The sequence below is a fragment of the Adiantum capillus-veneris genome, chromosome 19, assembly GCF_014529385.1.
Source record: "Adiantum capillus-veneris isolate H3 chromosome 19, ASM1452938v2, whole genome shotgun sequence".
In the NCBI taxonomy this organism is placed as follows: domain Eukaryota; kingdom Viridiplantae; phylum Streptophyta; class Polypodiopsida; order Polypodiales; family Pteridaceae; genus Adiantum; species Adiantum capillus-veneris.
In genome coordinates, this window is record NC_140949.1 from 27,517,411 (window position 1) to 27,534,390 (window position 16,980).

The window sequence follows — 16,980 nt, forward strand, 5'->3', positions numbered from 1 at the left end:
ATTGAAGTTTCATTCTAGTTTTTCTGAGGGCAAGTTTTCCCCATTTTTCCCACATTGCTTTGGTAGCTATGGCTATTCCATCCCCACTATCCAATATTGCTATCAACTTGACCTCTTTGTACTCCACCAGCAGGGTAGTATTTCCTTCTTCACCTTCACAATAATCCCCTACCTTGTTTATTGGTACTGGCTCATGTTTAGTTGTTTCGAGGGTTGTGTCTTCAGCGTGTTTGGAGAAGCATTAGGTGGTGGAATTACCAGCCTTATTTTTTCCAAATTTTTCCCGACCTCATCCCAAAGATGCGTTCTGATATGCACTAACTCAGACAGAGTCAATGTACAGTGGATAGGGGATGACATCAGTTCGTGAAGAGTTTTAGTATCCATCATCTTAGGATTGGTTTTCCATTGAGATGGTACTTTATTCACATGCGATTGAGTTTCATGGGTCCCAATAAATGAAGGTAAAATCTTCAATGAATGAGGTTTACTGTCCTCCAATATTGTTGTCCCTGCATCGCCATACAGTGATCTGATGTCATTTGGGTAGAGCTCTTGCTCCAAGTGAATCTCTGGGATGGGAGCTGATAGAAGTTAGCACTTCAATCTTTTCTATTTCTTATATGTTCCCATAGCTCTTGAGGCCATTGTTCTTTTACGTCTGGAATTGGCAGTGGTGCTTGAGAATACATTCCATCTGTTGTATTGGCTGCCACCCTCGTATCCAACGGTCTTTCGTGTACAAAATCTGGTCGATCTTTCTTTTCAATTCCCCGCCCCTCTAACTCTTGAATCTTTTCTCGGATTAATGCCTCAATTTTTGGAGCAGTAGGAACTGATGGTTCCATAAGCGCTTGAGCGGCTTGGATAAGTTCCTTGCACATCTTTAGACTCTCTTTCTCATAGCCCAGATGAGGGTACATTAACCATCTATCCTCTTGGGTTTGAATAGGCTTTAGCTTGGCCTTGTAAGCTTTTAAAATGGCGTCCAAAGGTTTGAACACCTTGTCTACTAAGACAAATCCTCCCGATGGTATATCTGATGGTTTTTTTATCTCGTTGTTTCCCTTAATGTCTCTTTCCCTTTGCAGTTGTTCCTCTGTTTTCAATAATTTGGTTTTCAATGCCGTTTTTTCCTTTTCTCGTTTGGATTTCATCTTGTCTCGCTTTGCCTTCTATGATTTCCTAGGGGTTCATACATACAAATTTTCCATCTCTGTTTAGCTGGCAGGTACGTTCCGTTGCTGCTTCATGTGCTTGAGTTTGAGTGACCACATTTATCAAAATGTTTGGTTCTGTTTCTGATCCACTTAAACTTGGCACAATCCCCATTTTGTTCATGGTTGCTTTTCCTTTGTTGTCAGGGTTTTTTGGACTGTGTGGAATGAGATGGTCGGTCGTACATCCATCATAGAATCCAAAAAGTTTTACCTGTTCTCCTTTCTTTGGACAAACTCTCACCCAATGATCACCGCCACATTCAAGTATGGTCCTACAGGTGGTGAAGAGGCTTGTGGATCCCCCATCGACTGTCCTGCTCTAAGACCTTTAGGTTTGTAGCCCTGATTTGCGATGAACATAAACATATTCTCATCGACCAAGTAATGGTTTTTGTTGGTTGTGCTATGTATGAAGGTTCGAGAATTCCTTTAGGATTTATCCATAGATTGTATCCCTCTGGAACATATGCATTCCCCTCAAATCTCCTTTCGTAAGTATTGTGTGATTCTTCCCGATATGAGACTACTTGGACCATACTCTGATCAGAAGGTGGTTCTATGGGTTGAGAAATCCTTACCATAGCCCTGTTTTCCTGGGGTAAGGGAGGTTGATGTCCCAACACAAGTTGAGCTTTCTCATGCCCTAAGATTGCGTTATTTGTCCCTACTTGGTACCTTGGAGGGGGTGGAAATGAAGGAGTACGAGCGGAAGTGCGACGCGAGAGAGAGTGCGAGAAGAAGAGCACGACGATATGGTGAACTCGCTCTACTGTAATGTGTAGAGCATAGTGAGTTCTTATTAGGTTTTAACAAAAGAATATGTGTACATACCTGGCGGCCCGCCCACTTACTTGGGCGACCACATTGGGCTTTATACCCCAACAACCTCCCACTTAAAGTCCAATGTGATACTTTAAGTGTGAGAGAAGCTACTATACAAGCTAATATACAAGAGATGTAGAGAAGTGATGTACTACCCTACACCTAACTGCTTGCAAAAATGCGCAAAGCTCTCTGAGGGAAGTCCTTTTGTAAGTAGATCAGCAGGATTTTCTGTGGTGTGAACTTTGACAAGCTGAAGTTGCTTATCCTCGAGCATTTCCCTGATGAAATGATACTTCACATCCACATGCTTTGTCTTTGAGTGATAAACTGGATTGCGAGCCAAGTGTATAGCACTTTGACTATCACAATATAACACAGGCATCTCTTCTTTGATTCCCAAATCTGCTACTAGTCGATTAAGCCAAATTGATTCTTTGCATGCCTCTGATGCTGCAACATATTCAGCCTCTGTAGTAGACTGAGTAACACAATCTTGTAATCTAGAACGCCATGATACTGCTCCACCAGCCAATGTAAAGACATACCCTGACGTAGACCTTCGGTTGTCTAAGTCACCTGCATAATCTAAGTCTGTAAAACCCTTTACACTTAGCTCCTGACTCCCATAGCATATACGCATACTCTTTGTAGCTTTCAGGTATCTCAATATTCCTTTCACTGCCTCCCAATGTTTCTTGCCTGGGTTTGACATGTATCGACTTACTACTCCCACTGCAAATGCAATGTCTGGGCGAGTAGCAATCATTGCATACATCAAACTACCCACTGCAGACGCATATGGAATCTTATCCATTTCAGTTTGTTCTTCCTCAGACACAGGACAATCTTGTTTGCTAAGTTTCACATATGGTGGCAATGGAACACTCAGTGCCTTTCCCTTCTCCATATTGAAACGTTGCAAAACCTTGTCAATATACTCTGTTTGAGATAACCAAATCAGCTTCTTTGATCTGTCTCTCTCAATGCGCATACCAAGTATATGACTTGCCTCACCCATGTCTTTCATGTCAAACGATTTTGCCATCTTTGACTTCAAAGCTGAAATTTCTTCCAAGTGCTTGCCAACAATCAACATGTCATCCACATACAAAATAAGGATCAGCCAACTGCCATCCTTAGCCTTCTTTGTATATAGACAGTGATCGAACTCACTACGTTTGTAGCCTTGAGAAAGCATAAACTTGTGGAATTTATGGTACCATGCCCTCAGTGATTGTTTTAAGCCATAAGGACTCTTTAACAACTGGCATACCCAATCTTCCTTGCCTTTCTCAACAAACCCTTCTGGCTGTTGCATGTAAATTTCCACATTTAAATCACCATGCAAGAACGCTGTCTTGACATCCATTTGGTGCAACACCAAATCTAATATGGCAACCAATCGAAGAAAGCATCTCAATGTAGTCATCTTGACCACCCGAGAGAAGACTTCATCAAAGTCAATGCCTTGTTCTTGCTTAAAGCCCTTGGCAACAAGCCTTGCTTTGTACTTTGGCTAACTATCATGAGCGGTGATCTTATACCTGTAAACCCATTTACAGGGTAGAGCCTTTTTGCCCCGTGGTAATTTAACTAGCTTCCATGTCTGGTTTTTATGCAGAGCTGTCATCTCTGACTGCATGGCCAATTTCCAATTCCCGGAGTCCTTCATTTGCAATGCTTCCTTGTAACATGAAGGCTCATTGCAATCAGTCAACATGACATAATTCATAGATGGAACAAACCTATCAGGAGGTCGCGTGACACGTCCAGATCTACGCACAATAGGTGGCTCAAGCTCAGCCACAATCTGTGGTTCCACTCTATCCTGTCCTTGCTCCTCTTGAGCTCTGACATTTTGTCTTGCACGTGCAGGTCCATCTTCTTGGAAGACAACTCTTCTAATCTCCTCAACCCTCTCTGGTTTAGAATGATATTTCGATTCATTAAAGTGAACATCATTGCTGCGGACAACCTTTCTGGATTCGGGATCCCAAAGTCTGTACCCCATCTCACCAGAATTACCATAGCCTAGAAAGATGCACTTTCTACTCTTTGGCTCAAGTTTGTTCCTAAATTCCTTTGGAACGTGAGTATATGCCTCACAGCCAAAGACTCTGAGATGCTTGTATGAGGGCATTTTGCCTGACCATACCATCTCTGGCACTAAATCCTTCTGCAAAACCTTGCTAGGAGATCTATTTACAAGACGAACAGTTGTTGATACAGCTTCAGCCCAAAACCCATTTGGCAGTTGTGCATTAGACAACATACTTCTGACCTTCTCTTGTATGGTCCTATTCATCCTCTCAGCAACACCATTTTGAGGAGGATTGTAAGGAGCAGTAAGTTCACGTTTTATACCTTTTGACTCACAAAAGTCCTGAAAGGCCTTTGAAACATACTCTCCACCATTGTCAGTGCGTAAGCATTTAAGCTTCTTGCCACTCTGATTCTCCACAAGTGTCACAAACGTTTTGAAAACACTAAACGCTTCATCCTTGTGCTTGAGAAAGTAAACCCATACTTTCCTCGAGTAATCATCTATAAATGTCATAAAGCAAGAAGCTCCCCCTAGAGATAGGTTAGGCATAGGTCCACACAAATCACTATGAACAAGTGCCAACTGTGTATCTCTTCTACTCCTTCTATGCTTATGTGGCTGCTGTGTTTGCTTACCATACAGACAATGTTCACAGAATTCAAAATCATTAAATGAAAAGCCAGGAAAATAACCAGAACGAGACAAGATTTCCATTCCCTTCTTGGACATATGTCCTAACCGGCTATGCCACAAGAAACGTTCGGCTGCTCGGTTACATTGATTACATTTTTAGAGACATTTGATACATAAACCATGTAAAGTCCTCCAGACTTTACTCCATGTGCTACTGTCATAGAACCCTCGGATATCTTCCACATGTTCTGTCCAAAAGTGGTGACGTAGCCAGCATCATCAAGTAAACCTGTGCTGATCAAGCTCTTTGTAATTGCGGGAACATGTCTCACATTCTTCAGCGTGAAAGAAGAGCCATTCTGAAACTTCAATTGTACATCTCCAACACCTAAGATCTCACATGTCTGCCCATTGCCTAGCCGAACATGATCTTTAGTGGTCACATAAGAGGTAAACCACTCCTTGTTTGGAGACACATGAAGTGATGCCCCTGAGTCTATAATCCAGTCACTCAGTGCATTTCCATCAGATGCTGTAAGAAGAGCTGAGTCCATTGTATTCTTCAAGAAGTAGATGTCTCCTGACACTAGACTGTCATCCTCTGCAACAGTGTTTGTCACATTTATTTCTTGAATCTTCACTGAGGACTTGTTCTTTTCACCATGGTCTTCAGCTTTCTCTTTGCCTTTTTCTGCTTTCCATTCTCTGCAGTCTCTTTTCATGTGACCCTTCTTGCCACAATGGTAGCATTCTATGTCACTCTTGCCTTTAGCACTGCGGGACTTGCTACGAGACTGATTCCTCTTTCCACCTTTGTACTTTTCTTTGGTCCTTCCCCTGACAACTAAGGCTGTTCCTTTGCCTTTGTCCATTATCTTTCTATTGGTTTCTTCAGTAAGCAGACTTCCTTCTACACCTGCTATGTTCAAACCATCTGGAGGTGCAGAATTACTCAAAGCTGTGCGAAAAGTGTCCCAAATTTCCGGCAATGTGATCAACAGGAACATAGCTCTAACAGGTTCATCAAACTTGACACCTTGAGCTGACAACTGACTGTAGATGGTGTTGAATTCATTCAGATGATTGGACATAGGTGTCCCTTCTTTCATCTTCAAGTCAACAAGCTTCTTAAGCCAGTATACCTGTGAAGCTGCACTCTGCTTCTCATAAAGATCACTCAGCTTTAACCATGCTTGATAAGCCGACATCTCGTCTGCTACATTGAAGTAAACGCTTTCTGCCAAAGTCAGCATAATGGTAGAAAGTGTCAATTCATCCATTTCGCTCCATTCATCTTCGTCCATATCTTCTGGTTTTATCCCCTTGAGCTTTATAGGTTTTATCTGCTTCTTTTGTACCAACACGTGCCAAATATGATTCTTCCACAATGGAAAATTGGTTCCATCCAGCTTCTTGATATTGTAAAGAGCAGTGTCATGTGATCCAGCCATAGCTACGCTTCACAGTGGTTTACTTTCCTGGGAAAAATTCGGCAGAGTTTCCCCTGTAAACTGACCTCTGAACCAATATCAACCTGTCAAATGAACCAAGAAAGCTTCAGATTCTGCAGAAATTTTGGCAGAGTCTCCTTTGTAAAATGGCTCTGGTGTACTAAAAACAGACCAAAAAACAGCTCAAAAAACACTGTCTCTCTGACACTGTAAGCTGCGGGTAAACCTGTCTTGCACCTCTCACTGTCCTGTCACTGTCCTATAAGCATAGACTGCTACAATGCCTCAACAGCAGTAAAGAAAAGATGCAATCCCAACTGTCTAACTCACAGTCAATACATCCTAGCTGCCTATCTAAGGGTGCTCGAGGGATCGCTCCAAGACCTGTATCACCGAAAGGATCTCAACATTCGAGAATCCCCCAGCTCAATAAAACCTCACTCGACCCTCAACAAAGGCTGCAGTAAATCTGACAGTACATAGACTTCCCACAAAGTCATACATCCACAAATTTCCCACTATCTGTTGTAACCGCTGCGGCGGTTGTTTGCTGCGTGACTCACAGCTAGCAAACCCTAAACAGACATACATCATCTCTGACAATACATCCCATGTGGAAGTACCTGCAATGTCAGGATGAAATCTGGAATATCAAGCAGCAAACACAAGCTACCTGATAAACTAGTGGATGTCGCCTACAGTCTGTGTGTAGATACGCCCGTGTCATATGTGACACGCCTCCAAGAACTGTGAGCCGTCCTTCGATGTGTAGACAGCCACAAATCAACACTCTGGGAGTGTCGATATCCTCAGCACCTGAAGTCGTAGGCAGAAAACCCCAAATTTGCAGAGTCGGATCTGCACCTGTCGAGACCACGTAGTCGAAAATGGCCTGCGCAGACCTTTGTCGAAGCCGAACGGTGGCCGAGATGACCTCAGAATGACCACATTGGGCTTTATACCCGAACAGGAAATTGTTGCCCTCCTTGTGGTCCATATTGTCTCTCTCTACCATAGTTCCGAATATAGAAACATTCGTGAGTTTCATGGTTTGTCCATTTTTGTTTTGTAGCACACCACTTCAATATTTGATGTGCGTTTACTCTTGGCCTTTGCTGAAGGTTGCACCACTATGTTGGATGATCTCCTCCACATGTGTTGCATTTTCGGGTGGGCGGTTGTCGTGTGTTTGGGTTCGTTCTGTTTCCTTGGTTTATCCTTCTGATCACTTCCTTGATCATTTGATCAATGTCCGGCACAGTTGGGTTTTGCCCTCCCAATTTTGTTGTGGACTCACTAGTGGTTGAAGAGGTGCTACTCATCCCCTGATCCGTGTCTTCAGTAACCTCCCCATATGCCTTGCAGTTATCTACCAGATACAACACCTCTTTCATGACTTGCTCAAAATTTACACATGCCTTCAAGTGCAAGTCCTTTTTAAGCATGTCATTTTGCAATCCTTCTATGAAAATGACTAATAGTCTTTCATCCTGAGGTAGTTCTTGAGCAGGGCATCTCTCTATGCACTGCTTGAAAGGAAGCGATGCTTCCTTCACTTTCTCTTTCTCCTTTTGCCTAAATGCATAGATCTGGGAGATAGTTTTATGCTTGATCCCCCTCTTTGAGAATTCCTCAACCTGTTTGAAGATTGGAACATGGGCATACGGATCTCCGGATCCATTATACTTTTTGGGTACGCATTTTTCCACCTGAGATGGTCGCATATTTCTAGCCTCTACAACCATTCTAGCAACACCTGGTCCGCCTGGTGTGGCTTCTTTAGGTTCGTAATGTCCTCTTGGTACTACCAATGGCATCCTATCCGCTATACATTCTTCAAGTCGATCCCATGTAATAGTCGGAGAGATTCTAGTGGTGTAAGTGACATCAGGAACAGTACTGCCCCTTTGTGTGTTCATGGATGCCCTAGACGTCGTTGATCCTAAAGACCCTGTGTTTGGGACTCGTTCATGTCCAAAACACTCCTCCACCCTGGTTCTCAAGGGGCTTACATGTACAGTCTCAGGTCTTGTGTGAGTAGGCGTGGTTTTTACCTCTTCCGGATTTACATAGTATTGGTGGAGTGGTCCTCCAAAATATGTATATCTCTCCAATTCCTTATGATCCATTGGACAGTACTTTCGGCCGTACTTGTCTATTATGACCACCTGAATACTTCTCCCCTCCGTTTACGTGTAAACATACAAGTTTTTTTGATCCATCGATTCCTTGATGCGGAGTTCGTCACATTTGTAACAGAGTGTTTGTTCTTATAAAGCCCCACATACGTGATGTCTGTATTAAGGTGCATTGTCTCATTGGTGCGTCTAAGTACCGCGTTTTGTTTCTCCATTTGGGTGGTTCATCGGCCAACTCATTATCTACCTTGTCCTTGGTGCCAGTCATTCCCCATTTATCCACAATAAAAGGGTTATGAACCACCATGTACATTATTCCCTCTCGGTCAAAATATCTATCCCCGTCATAATCAACATGTACAAGGTCTCTGAACTCGCTTGGCTTATTTTCCAACTTAACACAGTAGCGGTCCATTCCATCCTTATAGATTTTGGCCTTAAGCACATTTTCAAATTGAAACTTCAAATATAAAAATTCTACATCAAATGCAGGTTGAGAAGGACCTGCACCCATCGAAGCTGTTCCCTTAGGGTTTGACTTGTTAGAATCTTCATTCATGAGGCTATATGATCTCTCAATCGATGTGTCAGAGAAGCTCTCCTCTAGAATGGGTTCTAAAGGCAGCAATGGTCTGTGATTCACACTTTCCTCCGTCGAGTGATTGCTCCCTTGGTCAAAGATGCTACTGGATTCCTATTCTGGTACAATCTTCCTGATCACAAATTCATGAAGAATTGGTGATACAAAATCCAAACCGAGTTACCTCATTAACTAGTTTGAATCTCCCATTCAATCTTGCTTGCTGGGTAGTATCCTCTAGTACCTGCACCCTGTCAAAAATTTGCTTGATAATTGTGAGCTTACAGCCTTCTTGTTAGTTCTTGCTTTTGATCGACAAAATTTAGCTAGGTTTTTCAGTAGCACACAATTCCTCACACAACAACAATTTGGGTCCAATTTCAATTTTGAAAGAATCACCAGGATACTGTGGACTAGCTCTTTGTGTGGTAAAAATCTATTTCTGTTCTGACTCAGAGGTACAAGGATCGCAATCCATGCTGGGAAGCCAAATGAACTTTTGTTGATGCCATCAGGTTCAGCATGATCAATGGATCTTATGATATCAAAATTTCTAGAAATGAACCTCTGGATTGGAAGCTAGGTTGATTCTGTCACTTTGCCTGAGCTTCTACCAATTCTGGGCTTTCGGGATGGTTTTTTGCATCCAAATTAAACCCTGGAAGGACCACTAGACTCTCAATGATGCCCTCTAGCTATGGTGCCAGTTTGGTGTCAAAATGTGTCAGAGGAACATGGATCATGATCCATGTTCCTTAGTGTCAGTATGCACTGAAACTTGACCCACAGCTAGTTCTTGGCCTAGTGATGCTGCCCCCTTTGGCCCTCTTTTTGAACTTTTTTGATATGGGTCCTATGGGAGAAAGTGCTTCAATTGTTATCACGTTTCTGCTTGCCCATTATTAGCTCAAAATTCCAAAAAGGTAGATTTTAGACTGATACTTTGTGAGCTGGTCACACAAGGTATGGTTATGCTATTCCCCATATCTTTTTGGATTTGATAAATTTTTTCCAAGTGAAAAGCAAGATTTTGTGTCTGTTTTGCAGTTTTTTTACAAACAACTCCTTTTTTGGTATTTTGATTAGATTTTTTCACTTTTTGTCTATGGCTCTTTTTAGAAAAGTTGTTCAACTAGTAATCAAGAGTACACTGGTCAAATATTACTGTCAGATGTCTACCTGAAACATGGATCGCGATCCATGTTGGGAAGCATCTGGTTATGAAATTTGGTTCTGTTGGTTCCCTGCTTCTAGTTGATCTCAATTCTCATCCCTTTTTGAATTTGGACATGTAAAAGTTCAGTTTTTTCCAGTTTTCCCAAATTTCCAAGGTTTTGCTCTGCTCACCCCAATCTTTTGATTTTAGTGATCTTCTAGCACTCTATTTCTGACCAAACTCAAGGTTCTGATGCCTGAGAGCCTGTTCTAAGCAAAGGAGACATTTTTAGCACATTTTGCCAAAAAGGTACATGAATCGCGATCCATGTTGGACAGGAAAAATGGAAGTTTTCTGCACAGTCTTTTCCAGCAAGTGTTTTTATCCCTTTTTTGAATGTTTTGTTGGGTTTGGTTTAGCTTTGAAGCTTTGACCATCAATTCTTTAACTTTTCAGAGTTATAGTCTTCAACACCAAAATAAGGTTTTTGACAGTTTTTTTCCTCAATCCTTTTGGCCCCAAATGATGGTGTAATTTGTTTCCTAACCTACTCTTATAAACTGAAATGAATATGAAAACATAAATGAACTTAACAGTACAAAAATAACAGCTAAGTGTATGGTGGAGCAGTCCTTTTCAAGCATGGAAAAATCAAAGAGCGAATTACTATCTTGTACTTCACTCAGAGCTTTCTTTGCCCTGAAAGAGTAGCACTGGCTAGTCTCGGACTTCAGTTTCTACCAAGCACTAAACCTACGTCTAGCTGCTTCACTGTCTATGTGTAAGCGAAACGGGTGTCAAAAGCTTTGAAGGGAGATTTTGTACACTGAGTCACTCACCACCTAAGGATCGGTTTCCTCGACAGCGGCACCAATGTTAGCGGGTCACCGCGATGGACATCTGCAGCATAGCTCTTTTGTACTAACATAATGTCAATATGCAAGAAAGCGACTCATGATGGGGCACGGAGACTTAATGAGAGTGTCAATCTCACTAAAGTGAACTAAGAGGGCTACCAATCTACTACAAAAGCAAATCAACCACTTTCTAATCAGACAATCAATATGCATTCAATCGCACCGCTTTAGGTCATCACGCCATTTCGACATCCAAACGAATTTGGAATGCAACGAAACTTAAGGAGAGGTATCACAACGCCTAAGGGCTCAATCCTACCAAGTTCTATCATCATCTCGGAGGGTACATAAATCACGATCCATCACAAAAATTGTGTAGAAAACTGAAACAAAAGTACTCGGAAAGGTCCTCCTTAAGCATAGAAACACTTATCCATGATCAAAACATCAAAAAACAACCATTTTAACCTTCAAATCAATGCATTTAGTTCACAAACAAAGCATCGTAAACCACAACAGAATTGAAAATGTTACACTTAGATTGTAGAGCAAGGGACAAGGAATGCAATGTGCGATTCGGAAGTGAATTCTGATTACCAATCCAAGAGAAAAGAGGGTTAAAATTTGTAGCAATAAGAGGCTCCCACAATGCACGTTTTCAAATCTTCAAGCTAATGATATCTCTAAGGGTTTTGACTTCAAAGTTAAGGGAGCTTTCCCACGGCCATCCAGCCTCTTACAAGGGTGTAGACTCAGAGAGGTAGAGAGGGTATTGTCTAATTACATCACAATTACCTCATCATATGCTGAACTACATGGCTTTCTTTTAAAAATCGAGTGAGTGTTTACAGGGTTTTGTGTGCATACGCCTGTATACACCAAACAAGGAAGTTGCATGCCCAAATATTCAGTCAATCTTTTATTGCACGTGTACATGAAAGGGAACCCTTTGGCTCAAGGGGGAATGAATTTAAGGTATTGCCAAGAACATTGCTATTGCAACTTGACAATTGTGGTATAGAAATCAAGAAACAATATGTATTTAATCAAGAATACATATTAAATACAATTGTGGTATTCTTGTTTCTTGGTACTCACAAGAATATTGATGCATTGTTAAATTTCTTTTTTGAAAAAATTAGAAACCACTTTTGCATCCCCACATTTGATGGAGATCTTAATTAAAGAGGTGTGTTAGCATGTAGCCAAATTTAAGGAATTTGTAAAGGGTTGCTTGCATGATGGAGCAAAGAGCTTTGTGGGCTATTCAAAACCATTACAATTTAGGTTCTATATGAATGATGGCATTCCATTGATGCAATTTAAAGTATACCCCAAGAATGTTGATTGGTTACTTGGAAGTGGAATAGAGCTATCGGAAAGAAATGATCAAGAAAGACCAAAGCTTCCTGAAGGTATCCTAGAAGTATTGCCACCCTTCGAGTACGTAAATACTCTTAGAAACTCATGGATAGCTCAAAAGAATATATATAAATTTCCTAATGATAATTATCAATGTTGTAAAGTTAGCTTCCAATCAATTTGAACAAGCTCCTTTGCATGTAAATACCCTCATGAAGATGAGCATGTACCGATGGCATCTTAGAAAATAGTTGGACAAGCTCCATATCCATCGAGTTCATTTTGACAACAACGAAAAAAAAACTGGTCAAAATGTATATGGTAGAGGGGCCAATAAGGGCACAATCCCCAACAGAGAGACAAAAGTAAAGGATGCCACTTCACGTTTCAAAGTAAGAGAACTGTTCATTAAAATACCACTAATTTACAATGTGTCCTTATAAAAAATATATACACCACGTGCAATCCATTCTGAGCCTCTACAAGTACTCTATACGACTCTACTTTTCCTTCAAGTGGCTCATGCACAAAAACATGTTGGTCCAGCTCTGCATCATCCTTGGCGCACAATCTACCTCCAAATAACTCACAGCCTGCATATAATAACACAAAATAACTATCAGAAATGATCACCAATGCTTCTTGGATATAGCAAGATACAACGTGAGTAAGATTTGCAATAATTAGTACGATAGGATGCATTACAAGTTCAGCCAACCAATCCATTCATAACAAGTTTAAATCCAACAAAAATGAGCTCATAAGTTTCTCCCAACCTTAAGACACTTCTTCACAATCATGTATCAAACCAGCAAGTTCACCTCATTCAATGTTTTGATGCGTGATGTTTACTTACGCAGCTACTTCCCTCTCTCCCTACAATGCCTCAAGTCATTGAGGACAATGAGTCATACTATGATGGGAGAGTACGGTACATTCTCCATATTAAGTTCCAAATAGGTTATATTAAACCACAACAGTAGCAATGAGCTACCCGACATGCATACACCACTATAATCAATCTCAATTGTCGATTACCTGCATCAAAAATGTGAAACACGATCCCAATTACTAAGTGAGATTCAAGAGAACCTCACCTCCTTCAAGACATGTCTAAGGCTTGCCACTAGGTCCCAGCATCTTGTCCATAAACCCTTGATGCAAAGCAATAAAGAGAAAGCAAACAAGTTAAAATACTGGAATTTTTGTCCGCATACATATATGTGCATGTAGAGCGACCGTTTTCTACATTGTGCATGAAGCCCACTCCTATGATGTGCATCATAAGAAAATTAGAGAAACCTACCATAATGATGTCCCATCAAATCTTTTTGGCCTTGGCTATGGCATCTCTTGCTGCCACCTTGTAGTCATATGAGTAGTCATGCTTGTCTGAATATCGGGGGGAGGAGAAAACACCCCACCGCAGCGACACTTGAAGCCCAAGAGGCTGACCCGTCTGTGACAAGAGAGGCATCGTGTATGTAGAACATGTACTTGGGGTTTGTAGTGCGCCTGCATGCGTAGGTTGAGAGAGATGAGAATACTTTCATTGCGCTCAACCGTGTTGACTGAGCATGCATTGAGAATGTCAGTTGCGGAATCAGCATCTGATATCAAGCTAATTGTAGATTAAGTACTCACCGGGTCAAATTCTTTGGCATCAATGGTTGATGTGATTGCAGAAATCGGGAACCTTCTTCGAAAGGGTTGTCCGCTTCTTCTCTCCGAGAGCTTTGATGGGCAGCCTACTTTCCTCCTTGAGCACCAATGTCTTGTGGAATTGGAACAATGCGTGAGCTGATGCAAGGGGGGTTGTGCTTTCCTCTTTGAGCAGCAACGTCTTGTGGCATTTGAAGCATCTCATGCGCTGTTGCAAGGCGGACTGTGGCGATGAAGGCGAGGGAGGGACTGTGGCGATGAAGGGGAGGGAGGCACACGTGAGAGGGGGTAGCAGTTGTTGGCTACTCATGCGATTCTGAGCGACGGATAGGGTTCGTAAGTAGCTTACAAAGTCGTGCCGAGGGGTCCAAGTTTTGGGTCCTCATTGGATCCTTGCAGCTGATCCATAGGACTCGTGATGGTAACCGCTCACACTCTCTTTGGGCAGTTACCACACAAAAGGCTTTAAAAAGGACTTCTTGTAGGGGTAGGATGATATCCCCACTCAACCCCGTATTTTTTAACACACAAAATAGAAAACCCCTCACCAAACATATGTGCCTTCATTGGAAGGCCATCATTCCAATGCCACTTGTTCAACAACACTTGGCGACTCAAGCCAAAAACTCCAACATTTTATGCATCAAACCTCCCTCCAAGTTAGAAGTCCCTCCTCTTTAAGTGCCACGGGGTCCAAAGCATGGGATCAATGGTTCCAATTGAAAGGCGGGATGACGATCGATCTGGATCGTTGATCGATTAAATCTAAATTCGGGATCCCGAATTTAGATTTCAAAAAACTAACCTCGAGCGGTCAGAAATGGACCTGTGGAGATCTAATCTTGGGACCCTTTACATTCCCAACCAGGTTTTGAACCCTCACCATCAACTTTGAGGGACACACGCCTTGACCAACATGCCCGCGTGCACCTTGTTGAAATAGATATGCTTTTACAAGGTAAACTCGAGATATCGACATAAAAACTAAACTCGGGATCCCGAGTTTAGTTTTTACTTGCCGATGGCCAAGATCTATGCGTGCCTTTGATTTTTCACGAGAGGTATTGATCCCATGGTTGGGACCCGTGGCACTTAAAGCTGAGGTTAGAATTCCCCTGACTGGCCCCGCTACCCTGCCTTGCTTTCTTAACCCTTTTGGCAACCACACTAGTATCATACTTGACTTTCCATTGGTTGGGGTGATCTTGAACTTGTATAACCATTGACAAGGCAGAGCATGCTTCCCTTTAGGTAAAGGTATTAAGTCTCCAATCTAATTTTGCAAAGAACCCATTTTGTATTGCATCTCAAGCTCTCACTCACTTACGCTTGTCATCCTTCAACACATCCTCAGCAGTAGATCAGCTGAAGGGCTCTTGGTGATCTATCAAGATCCCATATTCTAGAGACAGACAAAAGAACAATCTGGACATAATTTTTTAATTGATGTATGTTATGGAGAAAAAAAGTATTAATTTTGTTTTGGAGGACTCCAATTTGAAGCCTGCTGCGACCAGCAAAGCATTCAAGTTGAAGAGGAAGGAAGAGTCCTCGGACAAGAGAGCATTACACATTGGAAGTAATTTGTTTGGCAAGGGGCCCTGGGCTGTACATAATTACAGCCTAGAGGTGAAGGCTACAATTGGTGAGACTGAGAACTGAGAAGGAAGTAAGGATGGGTAGCGTGTAATATGTTTGAGAGAACCTTATAATGTGGGGTAGGAATTATGGTTGTTTGTGCCGAGTAGATGCTAGGCAAGGTCGGAGCATGACAGTCGAACACTTCGCGACCTCCTGCAACCACCCGCTGCTTTCACCCACTTAACTTGGAAAGACATCATGAGAGCTCCTTAGAAAATTAGCTGCAATTCCGAAAATTTGTACAGACTTCGGTAACACCGTGCGTGTGAACGCTTGCATATTCGTATGTAATCTAAGACCGCTCTTGCGACTGCTGCGTATGCAGCTGCTGCTGCTGTTGCGCGATCAAGAGAGACCACATGACGTGGACGTCTTGATAGCCGCACGATTCGACCTGCTTGTAGAGCTGGGATGAGCTGCGAACTGCCCAAAAAAATCAGCGAATAATTAGCGCGCGCGCGAGAGCGAGAGAGAGAGAGAGAGAGAGAGAGAGAGAGAGAGAGAGAGAGAGACTTACTGTCTAAATCCTGTTGATGACGGAGGCGTTTTCCAAGAGAGATACACCACACTCTGCGGAAGGGCTGGAATAGCAGTCTCCGTAGCAAGGCCATATCGTGTAGAGCGGTAGAGCCGTGTGCGCGCGTGCGCGCGTGCGTGTGTGTGTGTGAGAGTGAGAGAGAGAGAGAGAGAGAGAGAGAGACAGAGAGAGAGGTGGTGGAGATAGGCTCTAGACTCCAAGCGCAGAGCTTCCACACTTCCAGTAGAGTCCGAATGGATATATGAAGGCAGGGGGCTCTGGTCTCTCTGGACTCTGGAGAAGGGAGAGAGGGACGGGCCCGCCCTTTCAACGACAGAGAGTGACTGATGAGGACCGCTAAGCCAAATTGAAAAGGAAGTTTGTAGGGGCCACGCCAAGATCCCTTCAGATCTGAGCTGAAGTTAAGAGGCACCGCCACTTGTCTCCATCCCCGTGAGCCCGTGACCGTGTAAAAATATAAGATTGATTCCGTCCCCACTGCCCATCCTTTTCTTTATGGCCACGGCCCATTGGCCCGCTGTAAGGTTCTCCCATACCCTTCATAAATGTTTGATATTTTGCTCCTCGCCATCCGATTGCCTCCTTGTCTTCTTTCATCCAATCGTATCTCTCTCGCCCCTTCCAAATCCCTCCCTTTTTCCTACAAGCCCATTTTCTTCTGCTTGAAAATTCCTACTATCTAGTCCCAACGTCCCATCCCCGCACACGAATGAAACATAAAGCCAGTTCACATGAGAGTGAGGTTGGCAACCGGCAATTTGCCATGCCAAGTTTCCATGGAGATTTAGCACCACATTAGAGGTGTTCCTTTTTAAGACAATCGGAGGGAAAAGGTCCATGAGAGAGAGGAGAGAGAGAGAGTCAAAAAGGTTT

At 42.6% G+C, this 16,980-nt stretch overlaps 2 protein-coding genes across 2 annotated transcripts; both read right to left on the reverse strand.

The window, feature by feature from the left end:
* Positions 1–13,587: 13,587 nt before the first annotated feature.
* Positions 13,588–14,238, reverse strand: LOC147433749 (uncharacterized). The gene is made up of 3 exons (XM_086489539.1): positions 13,963–14,238; positions 13,814–13,876; positions 13,588–13,725 (listed from the first exon to the last, which is right to left on the reverse strand). Exons 1-3 carry the CDS (start codon positions 14,236–14,238, stop codon positions 13,588–13,590), a joined length of 477 nt encoding a protein of 158 aa, XP_086345665.1.
* A 1,116-nt stretch (positions 14,239–15,354) lies between these two features.
* Positions 15,355–16,339, reverse strand: LOC147433750 (uncharacterized). Its single transcript, XM_086490375.1, has 2 exons — positions 16,087–16,339; positions 15,355–15,992 (listed from the first exon to the last, which is right to left on the reverse strand). Exons 1-2 carry the CDS (start codon positions 16,178–16,180, stop codon positions 15,862–15,864), a joined length of 225 nt encoding a protein of 74 aa, XP_086346501.1. The 5' UTR covers positions 16,181–16,339; the 3' UTR covers positions 15,355–15,861.
* Between the last annotated feature and the right edge of the window lie 641 nt (positions 16,340–16,980).